This window comes from Schistocerca americana, chromosome 8 (assembly GCF_021461395.2).
Source record: "Schistocerca americana isolate TAMUIC-IGC-003095 chromosome 8, iqSchAmer2.1, whole genome shotgun sequence".
NCBI classification, from domain to species: Eukaryota; Metazoa; Arthropoda; class Insecta; order Orthoptera; family Acrididae; genus Schistocerca; species Schistocerca americana.
The window spans coordinates 154611851-154629168 of NC_060126.1; the positions used below are offsets into that span (position 1 = coordinate 154611851).

Sequence of the window (17318 nt, forward strand, 5' to 3'; positions counted from 1 at the left end):
CATATTCTGAGTCTACTGAATTAGAAGAGGAACATAATGTTATGTATAATTAAAATTATTTAGGATAACGTACAAAAAAGGACACAAAATTTTAACCGTGTAATTAAGAAATTGTATTTACGAAAGCAGTTGCTGAAATGCAGTTATTGTAGTTCAATAGACGCAGAACATACAGTTCAATGCCCTGTAAAAATTTCATGTGAATGGCTACAGTGGTTCCTGAAATACAGGGAATTCACTAAATTTAGCACTTTCAGGATGGGGCGTTCCAACTCCCCTTAAGATTCCGGTCGACACGTCTGGACACCACTATGGACGATCGCCACAGCGTAACCCTATCGCATCTGCCACTGCCATCCGCAAGCAAATAAGGGAAGACCTGGAACATTCTGTGTCATCCCGAATTGTCCTGCTGAAAAATAGCACCACGTTTCCGCCGAATAATAGGTAACACCTAAGAACGACGAATGTCGGAGACTAGTAGAGTCTGGACTAGGGGATTACCGTCGCACGTGTAGGCTGCCGTTAACACCACAACACTAACGGCTGCGTTTGGACTGGAGCCCTGAACGGTAGGCATAAACTGCTGATAAATTGCGTCGCATTGCATTCAGCGATGAATCATTCTTCTGTACTACCCTGGATGATCATTGTTGGCTATTGTGGCGGCGGCCTGGGAAGGGATGGTATTCTTCTAACGTCCTGGTTTCATGGTGGGGGGAGTTACCTGAGTTCAGGTCACGCCTGGCATTGACTGAGGGAACTCTGACGGCACCGTGGTGTGTGACGGCCATCCTGCTTCCGCACGTGTTAACGCCTCACGAGACAGTAACGTGGTGTCACTTTTCAATCGGACAATGCTCGTCCACGCATGGAACGTGTCCCTAAGACCTGACTGCATGATGTAGAAGTACTCTCATAGCCAGCAAGATGTCCAGATCTATACTGGATCGAACGTGTGTGGTACTAACTCGAACGTCAGCTTCGTACCATTCAGGGTCCAGGACATCAAGGACCAATTATAACAGTTGTGGATCAGTTTGGCTCAGGAGAGGAGAAAATGGTTGAAATGGCTCAGAGCACTATGGGACTCAACTGCTGAGGTCATTAGTCCCCTAGAACTTAGAACTAGTTAAACCTAACTAACCTATGGACATCACAAACATCCATGCCCGAGGCAGGATTCGAACCTGCGACCGTAGCGGAGGAGAGGAGAAAACGGCACTCTAACACTCCTCCCAACCGAACCAGGCCAGAAGGAGTGCAGCTTCATATTGAATAGTGGGATCATAATGCCAAGTTGTTTGTAAATAAGACTCGATGTTGCGATCTCTGAAATAAGATCACTACTTTCTCAAGCCGTAAAGTCTGTTTCCGCTTCTTCCTCCCCTTCCGGGTGCTTAACTTTTTTTGTATGTGAGTATACTTATTTTGCTTTTCCGATGCATCAGTAATGTTAGCACTGTTGCATATGCCACACTACGCTTTAGCTACGTCCAAGTCTGCATAATAAAAAAAAAGCGCACATCGTGATTAACTAATTGAGATTCCTCGAATCACTCACTTTATAATGCGTATCCCGCTTTGTTGCTATGCAACTGACACTTTGGTTGCAAATGATGTAGTTCAAGAGTGTAAATACATCTGCTGCCCATAAAAAAACATAATCTGAGGACTGCGACTCCAGAAAATGCTAAAATACGATGATGTATTGGAAGTGCTGAGGTCTCACATAAAGTGCTTTCAGACCCACTCATGATGAAAATATATTGTATCTAATGGCAATAGACCGACCTGACCATCTGCCGTCGACAATGAAATTGGTATCAGTCACCATGAGGCAATTATAGAAATATATGATTACGGAAGTGAAAATGGCAGCTAAACCAAGTAGAAAGATTTATATGCTCAGAAAACCAGATAATGCGCCATATCTCAATGAAGATAGAGCAGGAGCATGTAGAGGAACTGTGGGTCAAATGTAATGGAATCGTTGACCATGTACTTGATAAATATGTACCAAGTATAACAATTCGTGTTGGGATGAACCCTCCATGGTATACAGTCACTGTAAAGATACTTCTAAAGAAACTGAGGCTACTTCATAACAAGTGTAAAATAAAGCATAGGGCAGTAGATAGAGAGATGTTGAATGAAATGCGCTTAGCTGTCAAGGGGCGGGTGCGTGAACTCTTCGGAAGATATTTCACAGTTTCCAAAGAAATTCTGTAAAGGCTGTTAGTGGTACCAAAGTGAAGTCTTCGGAAGATATTTCACAGTTTCCAAAGAAATTCTGTAAAGGCTGTTAGTGGTACCAAAGTTTGGTTCCAGGCACTCGTGGATGAGATACGAACTGAAACTGAGGCAGCGAAGCAAAAGCAGACATTCCTAACTCCGTTTTCAAATAGGAAAACTCGGGTATAATGCCCCAATTTAATTCTCGTAACATACAAGGATAAATGAAGTAGATGTTAGTGTCTGTGCAGCATTGAGAAACAGCTGAAGTCGTTAAAACTAAAGCAAGGTTCAGGGGCTGATGAAATAGCTATCAGTCTCTATACCAAATCTGCTGCTTTGTCTCTCTTTGAACTGTAATGTACCGTAGATCCCTCGAACAAAAATCTGTGCCTAATGATTGGAAGAAAATACAGATCACACCATTGTGCAAGAGGGGTAGCAGGGGGAAAGTGATCCGCGAAACTACCGTCAAATACACTGCTGGCCACCGTAAATGCAACACCCTGAAGGAAGCATCCGAATCAAGTGAAATTTACACCATGGGTTTGCAGCGATGAGATATGCAACTGATTAGAATTTCAGCGCAGACCCACATCACGCGCGCCTGTGGCGCCACCTCATAGCGCCATTTAAGGCTTGGCGATTTCGACGAGTGTACGTTCGGCACGTGTGTTTACCTTGTGGTTGTTTCACAAGACGATCAGTTATGCCTCGTAGACAACAGCGAACATCGTTTGATCAAGTATGCGAATTCGACAGAGGAAGGATAGTGGCTTATCGAGATTGTGGATTATCATACAGAGAAATCGCTAGTCGTGTTGGACGAAACCAAACAACTGTAATGCGGATATGTGACCGTTGGATGCAGGAGGGTACGACAATGGTGTGATGACAGACGGATGTGGACGGCAGAATGGAATGACGTTGTCTTTACTGACGAGGCACGCTTCTGTCTGCAGCACCACGATGGTCGGATTCGAGTGTGGAGACACCGTGGAGAGAGGATGCTGGACAGCTGCATTATGCACCGCCACACTGGTCTTGCACCGGGTATTATGGTATGGGGCGGTATTGGATAATACTCTCGCACGCCTCTAGTACGCATTGCCGGTACTTTAAATAGCCGGCGCTACATATCCGAGGTGCTGGAGCCAGTTGTCCTTCCTTACCTTCAGGGCTCGGCCACAGCCATATTTCAACAGGATAATGCGCGACGACACGTGGCACGCATTGTCCAAAGGTTCTTCGTCAATAACCAGATTGAAGTGCTTCCCTGGCCGGCTCGCTCTCCGGATCTTTCGCCGATAGAAAACATGTGGTCCATGGTTGCTCAAAGAGTGACCCAGATTACATCCCCAGCTGTCACACCAGATGATCTTTGGCAACGTGTGGAAGCTGCTTGGGCTGCTGTACCCCAGGAACATATCCAACGTCTCTTTGACGCAATGCCGAGACGTGTGGCAGCGGTGATCTCCAACAATGGCGGCTACTCTGGCTACTGATTCTGGCAGGAACCACATGTCACAGACGTCTGTAAACGTAATCATTTGATACTTGGTCAACATGTTATTTACAAAATAAATTTTGTTGTGCTACCTCTTGTCTTTCTTGGTGTTGCATTTATATTGTATGTGTATATTGGCGTCCATTTCTTGTAAAGTATTGGACCATATTTTGAGCTGAAATGTAATGAGGTATTTCGAACAGAATGATTTTCTCTGTGCCAACCAGCGCTGATTCCGAAAACATAGGTTATGTGAAACCCATCTCACACTTTTCTTGCATGGCATACTGAAATGTAGTCAAACTGATACAGTGTTTCTTGACTTTCAAATGGTATTTAACTCAATACCAAGGAGCGTATATATGAAGCTGAAAGTGAGATTTGTGAATGGACTGAGAATTTCTTGGTGTGAAGGACACAACGTTTACCTCGGTTTGGGAGTCAAAGACACATGTGGAAATAGCGTCACATTGCTCCAGGGAAGTGTGTTGCGACCCCTGCTGTTCATGTTTTATACTAATGACCCTGCAGACAGTATTAGAACTAACCTCATTATCTTCGGAGATAGTGCGCTTGTGTATAATTAAGTACTGTTTTAGAAAAGCTGCATAGATATTCATCAGATGTTGACAAGTTTTGGAAGTGGTGCAAAAATTGGTAACTAGATTTAAATGGTCGTAAATGTAAAACTGTGCACTTTACAGAACGAAATAAAACATTGTAGTCAGACCTATGACTACAGCAATGATATGCCAACTCATACAAATATGTAGGTGTGATAATTTGTAGCGTTATGAAACGGAACGATTACATAGTTTCAGCTGTAGAGAAAGTAGGGCAGACTGTGATTCATTGTTGGAATAGGGAAGAGTCGTATCAAACCAGCATACGAGCTAAAAGCCACAACAAAAACAACACAGAAGAATCGCAGCACGAATGGTCACAGATTTGTTCCTCCAAAGTAAGTGTGTCACGGCATTCTGCAAGAAGTGAATTGGGAGGCGCTCGAAGGCAAACGCAAACTATCCCTGCAAGGCTGCTTGCCGGCCGGAGTGGCCGAGCGGTTCTAGGCGCTACAGTCTGCAACAGCGCGACCGCTACGGTCGCAGGTTCGAATCCTGCCTTGGGCATGGATGTGTGTGATGGCTTTAGGTTAATTACGTTTAAGTAGTTCTAAGTTCTAGGGGACTGATTACCTCAGACGTTAAGTCCCATAGTGCTCAGAGCCAACCAACCTGCAAGGCTATTTAGAAAGTTACTAGAGCCAACTTTTAGTGATGAACCTAGCAATATACTAACACCCTCTACGCGTCACTTCCACAGGGATTACGAAGACATGATACACTACTGGCCATTAAAATTGCTACACCACGAAGATGGAGACCACTACGGTCGCAGGTTCGAATCCTGCCTCGGGCATGGATGTGTGTGATGTCCTTAGGTTAGTTAGGTTTAACTAGTTCTAAGTTCTATGGGACTAATGACCTCAGCAGTTGAGTCCCATAGTGCTCAGAGCCATTTGAACCATTTTGAACCACGAAGATGACGAGCTACAGACGCTAAATTTAACCGACAGGAAGAAGATGCTGTGGTATGCAAATGATTAGCTATTCAGAGCATTCACACAAGGCTGGCGCCGGTGGCGACATCTACAACGTGCTGACATGAGGAAAGTTTCCAACCGGTTTCTCACATACAAACAGCAGTTGACCGGCGTTGCCTGGTGAAACGTTGTTGTGATGCCTCGTTTAAGGAGGAGAAATGCGTACCATCACGTTTCCGACTTTGATAAAGGATTATCGAGATTGCGGTTTATCGTATCGCGACATTGCTGCTCGTGTTGGTTGAGATCCAATGACTGTTAGCAAAATATGGAATCGGTGGGTTCAGGAGGGTAATACGGAACGTCGTGCTGGATCCCAACGGCCTCATATCACTAGCAGTCGAGGTGACGGGCATCTTATCCGCATGGCTTAAAGGATCGTGCAGTAACGTCTCGATCCCTGAGTCAACAGATGGGGACGTTTGCAAGACAACAACCATCTGCACGAACAGTTCGACGACGCTTCGTTTGCAGCAGCATGGACTACCACCTTAGAGACCATGGCTGCGGTTTCCCTTGCGGTTTCACAGACAGGAGCGCCTGCGATAGTGTAGTCAACGACGAACCTGGGTGCACGAATGGCAAAACTTCATTTTTTTGGATGAATCCAGGTTCTGTTTACAGCATAATGACGATCGCATCCGTGTTTGGCGACATAGCGGTGAACGCACATTGGAAGCGTGTATTCGTCATCGCCATCCTTGCGTATTACCCGGCGTGATGGTATGGGGTGCCATTGGTTACACGTTTCGGTCACCTCTTGTTGGCATTGACGGCACTTTGAACAATGGACGCTACATTTCAGATGTGTTAAGACCCGTGGCTCTACCCTTCATTCGATCCCTGCGAAATCCTACATTTCAGCAGGATAATGCACGACCGCATGTTTCAGATCCTGTACCGTCCTTTGTGCATACAGAAAATGTTCGACTGCTGCCCTGACCAGCACACTCTCCAGATCTCTCACCAGTTGAAAACGTCTGGTCAATGGTGGCCGAGCAACTGGCTCGTGACAATACGCTAGTCACTACTCTTGATGAACTGTGGTATCGTGTTGAAGCTGCATGGGCAGTTGTACCTGTACACGCCATCCAAGTTTTGTTTGACTCAATGCCCAGGCGTATCAAGGCCGTTATTATGGCCAGAGGTGGTTGTTCTGGGTACTGATGTCTCAGGATCTATGCACCCAAATCGCGTGAAAATGTAATCACATATCAGTTCTAGTATAATATATTTGTCCAATGAATGCCCGTTTATCATCTGCATTTTTTCTTAGTGTAGCAATTTTAATGGCCAGTAGTGCAGAATAATAACAGTGTGCTTAGAGGCGTTTAAGCAATAATTTTTCCCGCGACCCATACGTGAACGGAACAGAAAAGGCCCTAATAACTGGCAGAATGGGACGTACCGTCTGTCCCTCACTTCATATTGTTTTCAGTGTGTAGACGCAGATGAAGCTTACGCCTAAATAAAGATGTAGCCGATGCTTGAGCGTGTGCTCAGTGTGGTCCGCTGCTGTGCCGGCAGGCTGGTGTCTTCGGCGATGCGTCAGCCGTCGCTGCGCCGCCAGCTGTCGCAGATCCTGCCCATCGTGCGCGCCATGACGCCGGCGCAGCGGCTCGCGCTGGCGGCCATGCTGTCGCAGGCGGCGGCGGGCCGCGTGGCCGCCGCGGGGATTCCCCTGGGCGGAGTGGCGAACGCGCCTGCGCAGAAGTTGCTGCTGCCGCTCAGCTGGGACATCGCCAACCTAATCACGGCCAGCGCCGCCGAGGCCGACGGCGGCCGCCTGCTACGCGTCACGCAGGTCAGTCTGCGCGCGCGCTCTCTCTGCTGGTATTTACTAAAATTCACCGATCTCTGTAAAAGCGAGATGGAACTGCTGGAACTGCATGAACGTTCTTCTGAGTGCGAATAAACTAAAGAAAGATATGAGTGAGGCAGGCATAACAGACATATATTTAGCGGCACAGTTGACGGCCATGTAGGAGACGAAGTATGTGAATTACGCTGCCATTGAAGGAAAATAACGCAAGGAGGCCGTAAAAAGCAGGCTGACAAAACAAAAGATAACATTCTTCAGTTGAAACTTCCGGGCTGAGAGACTGCAGAAGCCGGACAACCTCAGAAGATGTCTCCCGCAGATGGACACGAAACGTCAGGTGGAAATTTTATACATCGACCACGGCCTCTCAGCCCGGAAGTTTCAACTGAAGACAACACCGGCCGTAAAAGCCTACATTGTATGCTTAAAAGATAACATTGTCAGCTGTCCGCTGCAGGCTGTGAAGTAAGCGCAGCCACAGCCTGGATATGTTTTCTAGAACCAACTTTACGTGATGATATACTTACACCCCCTACGTATCACTCACACAGGGTGCACGAAGACAAGACAGAATAATAACAGTGTGCACAGAGGCGTTTAAGCAATAATTTTTTCCAGCGATCAATACGTGAATGGAACAGAAAAGGCCCTGATAACTGGCGGAATGGGCCGTACCGTCTGTCATCCACTTCACATTGTTTTTCAGTGTTTAGACGCAGATGTAGCTTACGCTAGGGAAGATAAAAATGATGGCTCTGAGCATTATGGGACTTAACATCTGTGGTCATCAGTCCCCTAGAACTTAGAACTACTTAAACCTAACTAACCTAAGGACATCACACACATTCACGCCCGAGGCAGGATTAGAACCTGCGACCGTAGTGGTCACGCGGTTCCAGACTGAAACGCCTAGAACCGCACGGCTACACCGGCCGGCTAGGGAAGATAAGTCCGCTTTAGTTGTACTTCCCTTATTTATGGGTACGACCAGTGTCACAGCATTTTACATGAATCGTCAGGTGCAATCTGTAAAGCTTAATAGACGAAGACTCATATAAGACAATAAAACATTACGGAATTGAAAACTGTATGGGCATGCGGGACGGACATACAAAATCAAGTCATGTTCCGATGGAGAAAAAGAAGAGGGTGACTCAGGATTGTGGGCGAGCGGTTCTAGGTGCTTCAGTCCGGAACCGCGCTGCTGCTACGGTCGCAGGTTCGTATCCTGCCTCGGGCATGGATGTGTGCGATGTCCTTAGATTAGTTAGGTTTAAGTAGTTCTAAGTCTAGGGGCTGATGACCTCAGATGTTAACCCCCGTAGTGGTTAGAGCCATTTGAACCATTTTTTGATCCAGCATTCATCGCCAGATATTTTTTGCTAAATAGCGTACGTCAAACATAAAATAACATAGAACGCTCCTGTCATATCTAGAAAGGTTGGAATCTAATAAAAGAGATTCTCAATAAGGGACTACAAGGTAGGTAAAATACTACTAAATTCCACTCGCCATGAGTAACAGTATCTGGTGAGCTAGCTGAGACGCCATACACCAAAAAGTGATTAAAATACACTTAGTGATCATCTATGTGAATGTGAAACTTCAGCAGCTAACGGCCCCTCATTTGCCTATAATGGATTAAAAAACATACCGGTAAAGACCCCGTTATTTAATCGTAACTCGTAGTTAATGCGTCCAAAAAATTCACTAAAAACTGTTTTCAGGCTCACCATAAACTTACATTTAGTGAAACGGGCCTGAATGTCGGTGTCGTAACTGAACAGCTCAATCGGAAGAAGGCAACGCACTGCGAAGTTAGATGGCAAGAGGCTGAAGTTACTCAAATGGTTCAAATGGTTCTGAGCACTATGGGACTTAACACCTGAGGTAATCAGTCCCCTAGAACTAAGAACTACTTAAACCTAACTAATCTACGGACACCACACACATCCATGCTCGAGGCAGGATTCGAACCTGCGACCGTAGCGGTCGTGCGGTTCCAGACTAAAGTGCCTAGAACCGCTCGGCCACATCGGCCGGCGAATTTACTCACAGCAAGCGCGCACTGGGTTGTGTAACGATAATTGGTGTGGGAAGACGCAACTGTAGGGACGCCAGATAGCGACATGGAGAGAGGGGTCATGTGGAGCGATCATTTTGTACCCACTTCGCAGCCAATAACGTTATGCTTTTCAGTAGACAACACTGCATAATAATAATTTTTTAAGAATTTACGTTGGTTTTAACAGCTACCATTCAATTTGTGTAGTTATCCGCAGATGGGCATGCGCGCATGTGCGTCTCTCAATCCATTTTAGGCAAATGAGGGACCATTAGCTGCTCAAATTTCACTTTATCCCGTAGATGATAATATAGGGTCTGTTCTTTGATCACCATGTTGGGTTATGGGGATCCGGCTAGCTCACCAGGCACTGTTACTAATCGTAAGTGGAATTTATTAGTATATCACCAACCTGGTAGCCTCTCACTAGGAATTACCTTTCATTGGCTTTCGTCCCTTCAAGATATCACGGGAGCGTTTTATGTTCTTTTGTGTCTGACGTCCGCTACTTAGCGAAAAATTGCTCACTATAATCGCAGGTTCATACCATTCTCTTTTCTCTATCGGAACATGACTCGATGTTATGAGTAAGTTCATTCTGTATAAACTTTTCAATTTAATTAGGTTTTCGTGCCTTATATGCGTCATTGTTTATCAGTTTGTACAGACTGTATGTGTTGTTGCAGCTAAAATGCTCCGAAACTGGTCGTGTCTATCAACAAATCAGTAACAGCTAAAGCGGTCTTAAGTTTTAAAGAGATCATTGTTCACCCATGGAAATTAACAAGTATCAGAGGTAGATCCTAACTTACGATAGAAATTTCTGAGAAAGTACGACTGGAGAACAGCAGTGTGTCGAAACTAGTCGCGCACTGTGAGAAAAGTCTTTGAGATGTCATGTTAGGGAAGCATGCTGAAAATTAAGTGGACTCATATGAAATTTGGATGTCCGTCGCAAATTCGACGAGAAAAATGAATATATGTAAAACACTATGAGAAGGGACAGGGTAATAGGATGGTTCAGAAGTTAAGGAATGACTTCCACGTTACAAGATGCAGCCGTAGCGGGCAAAATTTTAGGGGGAGCAGAGACTCTAATATGTACAATAATTTGGCTTGTTACGTGTACGTGCTGCACTGAAACGGAGAAGTTGACGCAAAAGAGGTCACAGTGGCACCGACATCAGAGCATTTCGCCGACGACCGACATCGGCCGAAGAAGGCTGATCTTTGCATACCAGTATGTAAGTATGTGTGCGGGACCAGTGCAGCTCCGGCCGGTGTGGCCGAGCGGTTCTAGGCGCTTCAGTCTGGAACCGAGTGACCGCTATGGTCGCAGGTTGGAATCCTGCTTCGGGCATGGACGTGTGTGATGTCCTTAGGTTAGCTGGGTTTAACCCTTTCAGACACTCTGGCTACAATTGTGTACATTTCCTCAGCTGCAACAGAAGAATTTTTTCCCAATGGAAACCTGAGGTGCACATTGGTGAATGTTCACTCTTTTCATAGTGCGCAAGTGCTGCCAGATGTTGGGCATCACTATGAAAATATCAGCAAGTTATTGTAGCAGTGCACAGCAGCTCATGACAACCAGAATACACAGATGTGGCTGGTTCGCTATATTCCACAGTATAATTTATAACTGAACATTTTAATTGTTATTTTGCATGGTAATTATTAAATGATCATTTTACTATTTATTAGAAGAGAGAATATTTGTAATTAGTTACTTTAGTCCATAAAATGAAGCCAAGTGTACACAGTATGTTTCGGAAACTGGTAATATTTTTGTCTGAATCTTGCATCCAAAATCATTAAAAAATCACCTAAGAGCATTACCACGCAAAGAAAAATTTTCCTTCCTCCAGAAAAAATGCAGGTCTGAAAGGGTTAAGTAGTTCTAAGTCTATGGGGCTGATGACCTCAGATGTTAAGTTCCATAGTGCTCAGAGCCATGTGAACCATTTGAACCAGTGCAGCCGGTCTCAACGCCGAACGTACAGACCGCGGACAACGGTCAGTGGAAATGAAATACGTTTATCATTTTCGTTCGAATCAGGCGACGTTCCCACACGAAACCCATGAATTTTGAGAAACGTTTAAGTTTAATACAAAAAAGAAGTTTGTGGGCTCCTGAGGATGACAAAGAAAATAACTGCGACAGGCCCCAATGTCGCGCACTCTATGGTCTGAAATCGCTACTTTATTGTAAACCACAAGTTTTGAACAACTTAATTAAAATTTAATAATAATTAATTAAACGTTGTCTTATACTACATTACGCTTATTCTGTCGTTGTCTACCCATTTCAACCTCATATATACCCGCTCCAGTCACAGCAATGTGACCATCAGCTGTAATCGTCGACAACGTGCAGTAACCATTCACAGACCGCAAGTGACAACACCAGCAGTAGAAGGTATATAAACCGTGTTAGCGGAGGGGGAAACCAATGCAGTCGTGTCGTAATGCGGAAACGGAGCGATTTATCTGACGCCCACAAGGGTATGATCATTGGTTTTCGAGCCAAGGTTGGAAACATTTCCGAAACGGCTAAATCTGTAAACTGCCGTTGTTAAGGTACGAAGGTTGCCCAAAAGTAATGCAACGCCTTTTTTTTATCTCAGCCGAAAACAATGCTGCGAATGCAAAAGGTTACATATGTATTATTTGAGGTCTCCTGAGTGAGCGCGCTAAGTTTCCGTCATTTCCGACAGATAGCGTAGCTACAGGACAAATTCAAAATGGCGTCTGTAGGTGATGTACGTTACAATCAACATGCCGTCACTCTATTTCTCACTGCAGAGGAAGAAACTGAGCGGATATTCACAAACGCTAGTGCAAAGTCTATGGAGCAATTGCTGTCGACTGAAGTACAGTTAATCGCTGGGCACGGAGGGCGTTGTCATCAGAATGCGGTTCGTCGGAGCTCCGCGATTTTCTGCAGTCGATGAGACCAGCCACGGCTGTTACACCTGACATGTTTCAGCGAGTTTCCACTTGTTTGATCCATTACAGGATGCCATTCATGGAAGACATTTTGAGGACGGTGAGGAGGTGATTCACACAGTGAAGCACTCGCTCCGCCACCAGGACAAGGATTGATACCGACAGGGCATACACGCCCCTGTTTCACGCTGGAAGAAGGCCGCAGAACCGGAAATAGATTACGTGTAAAAATAGGGTGTGTAGATAAAATACCATTCTTTCGTGCGTGTAATTCTTACTATGTTCAATAAAGAACTAATGAAGAAAAAACCATCGTACACTACTGGCCATTAAAATTGCTACACCACGAAGATGACGTGCTGCAGATGCGAAATTTAACCAACAGGAAGAAGATGTTGTGATATGCAAATGATTAGCTTTTCAGGGCATTCACACAAGGCTGGCGCCAGTGGCGACACCTGAACGTGCTGACATGAGGAAAGTTTCCAACCTATTTCTCATACACAAACAGCAGCTGACCGGCGTTGCCTGGTGAAACGTTGTTGTGATGCCTCGTGTAAAGAGGAGAAATGCGTACAATCACGTTTCCGACTTTGATATAGGTCGGATTGTAGCATATCGCGATTGCGGTTTATCGTATCGCGACATTGCTGCTCGCGTTGGTCGAGATCCAATGACGGTTAGCAGAATATGGAATCGGTGGATTCAGTAAGGTAATACGGAACGCCGTGCTGGAACCCAACGGCCTCATATCACTAGCAGTCGAGATGACAGGCATCTTATCCGCATGGCTTAACGGATCGTGCAGTAACGTCTCGATCCCTGAGTCAACAGATGGGGACGATTGCAAGACAACAACCATCTGCACGAACAGTTCGACGACGTTTGCAGCAGCATCGACTATCAGCTCGGAGACCGTGGCTGCGGTTACCCTTGACACTGCATCACAGACATGAGCGCCTGCGATGGTGTACTCAACGACGAACGTGGGTGCACGAATGGCAAAACGTCATTTTTTAGGATGAATCCAGGTTCTGTTTACAGCATCATGATGGTTGCACCCGTGTTTGGGGACATCGCGGTGAACGCACATTGGAAGCGTGTATTCGTCATCGCCATACTGGCGTATCACCTGGCGTGATGCTATGGAGTCCCATTGGTTACACGTCTCGGTCACCTCTTGTTCGCATTGACGGCACTTTGAACAGTGGACGTTACATTTCAGACGGGTTACCACCCGTGGCTCTACCCTTCATTCGATCCCTGCGAATCCCTAAATTTCAGCAGGATATTGTACAACCGCATGTTGCAGGTGCTGTACGGGCCTTTCTGGACACAGAAAATGTTCGACTGCTGCCCTGACCAGCACATTCTCTAGATCTCTCACCAACTGAAAACGTCTGGTCAATGGTGGGCGAGCAACTGGCTCGTCACAATACGCCAGTCACTACTCTTGATGAACTGTGGCATCGTGTTGAAGCTGCATAGGCAGCTGTAGGTGTACACGCCATCCAAGCTCTGTTTGACTGAATGCCCAGGCGTATCAAGGCCTTTATTACGGCCAGAGGTGGTTGTTCTGGGTACTGATTTCTCAAGATCTATGCACCCAAATTGCGTGAAAATGTAATCACATGTCAGTTCTAGTATAATATATTTGTCCAATGAGTACCTGTTTCTGCATTTCTTCTTGGTGTAGCAATTTTAATGGCCAGTAGTGTATGTCATGCACGGCAAAATGGCGGTGTTGAAAACAGGCGCTGAGGCCACTGGACGTAGACGACAGGGGTAAACGGCGGCTGCGGAGATGTGTACCGGCGAGTAGACGGCAAGTGTTGAGCACAAGGTCGTCCAGATGAACGAAGATGCTACTAACAGTGTCTCCTCAACGACCTTTCATTGTATATTGCTGTGTATGGGACTCCGCAGCAGGTGCCTGGTTCACGCACCCGTACTGACTGCAGTTAATCGGCGATGAAGACTCGTATTTGTACACCAATACTGCAATATACTGCAATCGGACGTCCACTGAGTGGTGACAGATGGCCTTTTCAGACAAATCGTGATTTATTCTTCATTGGACAGAGGGACGTTGGTGTTTGCGACGTCAAAAGTCTGAAAGCACACACCCTGCTACGGTCATCGAAAGGGTCAAGGTCGAAGGCATTCACTGGGCGACATCATCATTCTGAAAGACACAGTGGATCAACACAAGTGTCCATCTATCCTCGGGGACCATACCCGCAGTTCGTTTTTCCTCGGCACAATGGCATCCAGCAGCAAGATAATGCAACGCGTCACTCAGCTCGCAGGGTACGTGCGTGGTTGGAAGAGCACCAGCATGAGAATTACGGTACTCCACCGGTCACCGAACTCCACGGATATAACCAAATCGAAATTCGCACCATAAATCCTCAACCGAGAAATCTAACGGATTTGGTAACAGCACTGCAGTCAACATCGGTCCAGATCCCTGTCGCTACCTTCTAGCGAGGAAGTTTTGGACTCTGACCACAATCTATTGGTTATGACCTGTAGATTAAAACTGAAGAAACTGCAAAAAGGTGGGAATTTAAGGAGATGGGGCCTGGATAAACTGAAAGAACCAGAGGTTGTACATAGTTTCAGGGAGAGCATAAGGGAATAATTGACAGGAATGGGGGAAAGAAATACAGTAGAAGAAGAATGGGTAGCTTTGAGGGACGAAGTAGCGAAGGCAGCAGAGGATCAAGTAGGTAAAAAGACGAGGGCTAGTAGAAATCCTTGGGTAACAAAAGAAATATTGAATTTAAGTCATGAAAGGAGAAAATATAAAAATGCAGTATATGAAGCAGGCAAAAAGGAATACAAACGTCTCAAAAATGAGATCGACAGGAAGTGTAAAATGGCTAAGCAGGGATGGCTAGAGGACAAATGTAAGGATGTAGAGGCCTATCTCACTAGGGGTAAGATAGATACTGCCTACAGGAAAATTAAAGAGACCATTGGAGATAAGAGAACGACTTGTATGAACATCAAGAGCTCAGATGGAAACCCAGTTCTAAGCAAAGAAGGGAAAGCAGAAAGGTGGAAGGAGTATATAGAGGGTCTATACAAGGGTGATGTACTTGAGGACAATATTATGGAAATGGAAGAGGATGTAGATGAAGATGAAATGGGAGATATGATACTGCGTGAAGAGTTTGACAGAGCACTGAAAGACCTGAGTCGAAACAAGGCCCCCGGAGTAGACAACATTCCATTGGAACTACTGACGGCCTTGGGAGAGCCAGTCCTGACAAAACTCTACCATCTGGTGAGCAAGATGTATGAAACAGGCGAAATACCCTCAGACTTCAAGAAGAATATAATAATTCCAATCCCAAAGAAAGCAGGTGTTGACAGATGTGAAAATTACCGAACTATTAGTTTAATAAGTCACAGCTGCAAAATACTAACACGAATTCTTTACAGACGAATGGAAAAACTAGTAGAAGCCAACCTCGGGGAAGGTCAGTTTGGATTCCGTAGAAACACTGGAACACGTGAGGCAATACTGACCTTACGACTTATCTTAGAAGAAAGATTAAGGAAAGGCAAACCTACATTTCTATCATTTGTAGACTTAGAGAAAGCTTTTGACAATGTTGACTGGAATACTCTCTTTCAAATTCTAAAGGTGGCAGGGGTAAAATACAGGGAGCGAAAGGCTATTTACAATTTGTACAGAAACCAGATGGCAGTTATAAGATTCGAGGGACATGAAAGGGAAGCAGTGGTTGGGAAGGGAGTAAGACAGGGTTGTAGCCTCTCCCCGATGTTGTTCAATCTGTATATTGAGCAAGCAGTAAAGGAAACAAAAGAAAAATTCGGAGTAGGTATTAAAATTCATGGAGAAGAAATAAAAACTTTGAGGTTCGCCGATGACAATGTAATTCTGTCAGAGACAGCAAAGGACTTGGAAGAGCAGTTGAATGGAATGGACAGTGTCTTGAAAGGAGGATATAAGATGAACATCAACAAAAGCAAAACAAGGATAATGGAATGTAGTCTAATTAAGTCGGGTGATGCTGAGGGAATTAGATTAGGAAATGAGGCACTTAAAGTAGTAAAGGAGTTTTGCTATTTAGGGAGTAAAATAACTGATGATGGTCGAAGTAGAGAGGATATAAAGTATAGGCTGGCAATGGCAAGGAAAGCGTTTCTGAAGAAGAGAAATTTGTTAACATCCAGTATTGATTTAAGTGTCAGGAAGTCATTTCTGAAAGTATTCGTAAGGAGTGTAGCCATGTATGGAAGTGAAACATGGACGATAAATAGTTTGGACAAGAAGAGAATAGAAGCTTTCGAAATGTGGTGCTACAGAATAATGCTGAAGATTAGATGGGTATATCACATAACTAATGAGGAAGTATTGATTGGATTGGGGAGAAGAGAAGTTTGTGGCACAACTTGACCAGAAGAAGGGATCGGTTGGTAGAACATGTTCTGAGGCATCAAGGGATCACCAATTTAGTATTGGAGGGCAGCGTGGAGGGTAAAAATCGTAGAGGGACACCAAGAGATGAATACACTAAGCAGATTCAGAAGGATGTAGGTTGCAGTAGGTACTGGGAGATGAAAAAGCTTGCACAGGATAGAGTAGCATGGAGAGCTGCATCAAACCAGTCTCAGGACTGAAGACCACAACAACAACCTTCCATTGATGTTGCTAGACAGTGTATAATTAAAGTGCACCATGTCATCTGCAACATAGTCAAAACTTGAATCGGATGCCTTACCGAACATCCACTTTCAATAAAACAACACTCGGAAATAGTAGGCGAACTGTGTGATATTTATCAGACTATGTACGAAAATTACATTTCACAGTTGTTACAGACTAAATGAAGTAGAGAGCACTAGAGGACAGCCATGTTTACTGCAACTGCCGCTCGCGCTTGCGGCTGCGCGGTTCTGTTCTAGCATACCACATGAGTCGAAACTTGATTTATTGCCCTTAAAGATGACACCAAGACGAAGTCTGTAAGTCGCATGAATAACTTTGTACGGATTTTAAAAGTCTTAAAGTCCTTTTTGTTACACCCAGTATATGTCGTAATACTGTCAACAACGTCGCTGCACAGGTATACAATTATCCAGTTATGACAAGAACAAAGAA

The 17318-nt window shown here is 45.0% G+C and overlaps 1 protein-coding gene across 1 annotated transcript in view; it reads left to right on the forward strand.

Annotated features, from left to right (window-relative positions):
- The window catches only part of LOC124545643 (neurotrophin 1), a 130107-nt gene that overhangs the window by 9723 nt on the left and 103066 nt on the right, over positions 1-17318 (forward strand). The window contains exon 2 of the mRNA XM_047124589.1: positions 6873-7149. Within this exon, the coding sequence (XP_046980545.1) occupies positions 6873-7149 (277 nt within the window). The remainder of the gene's footprint in view (positions 1-6872; positions 7150-17318) is intronic.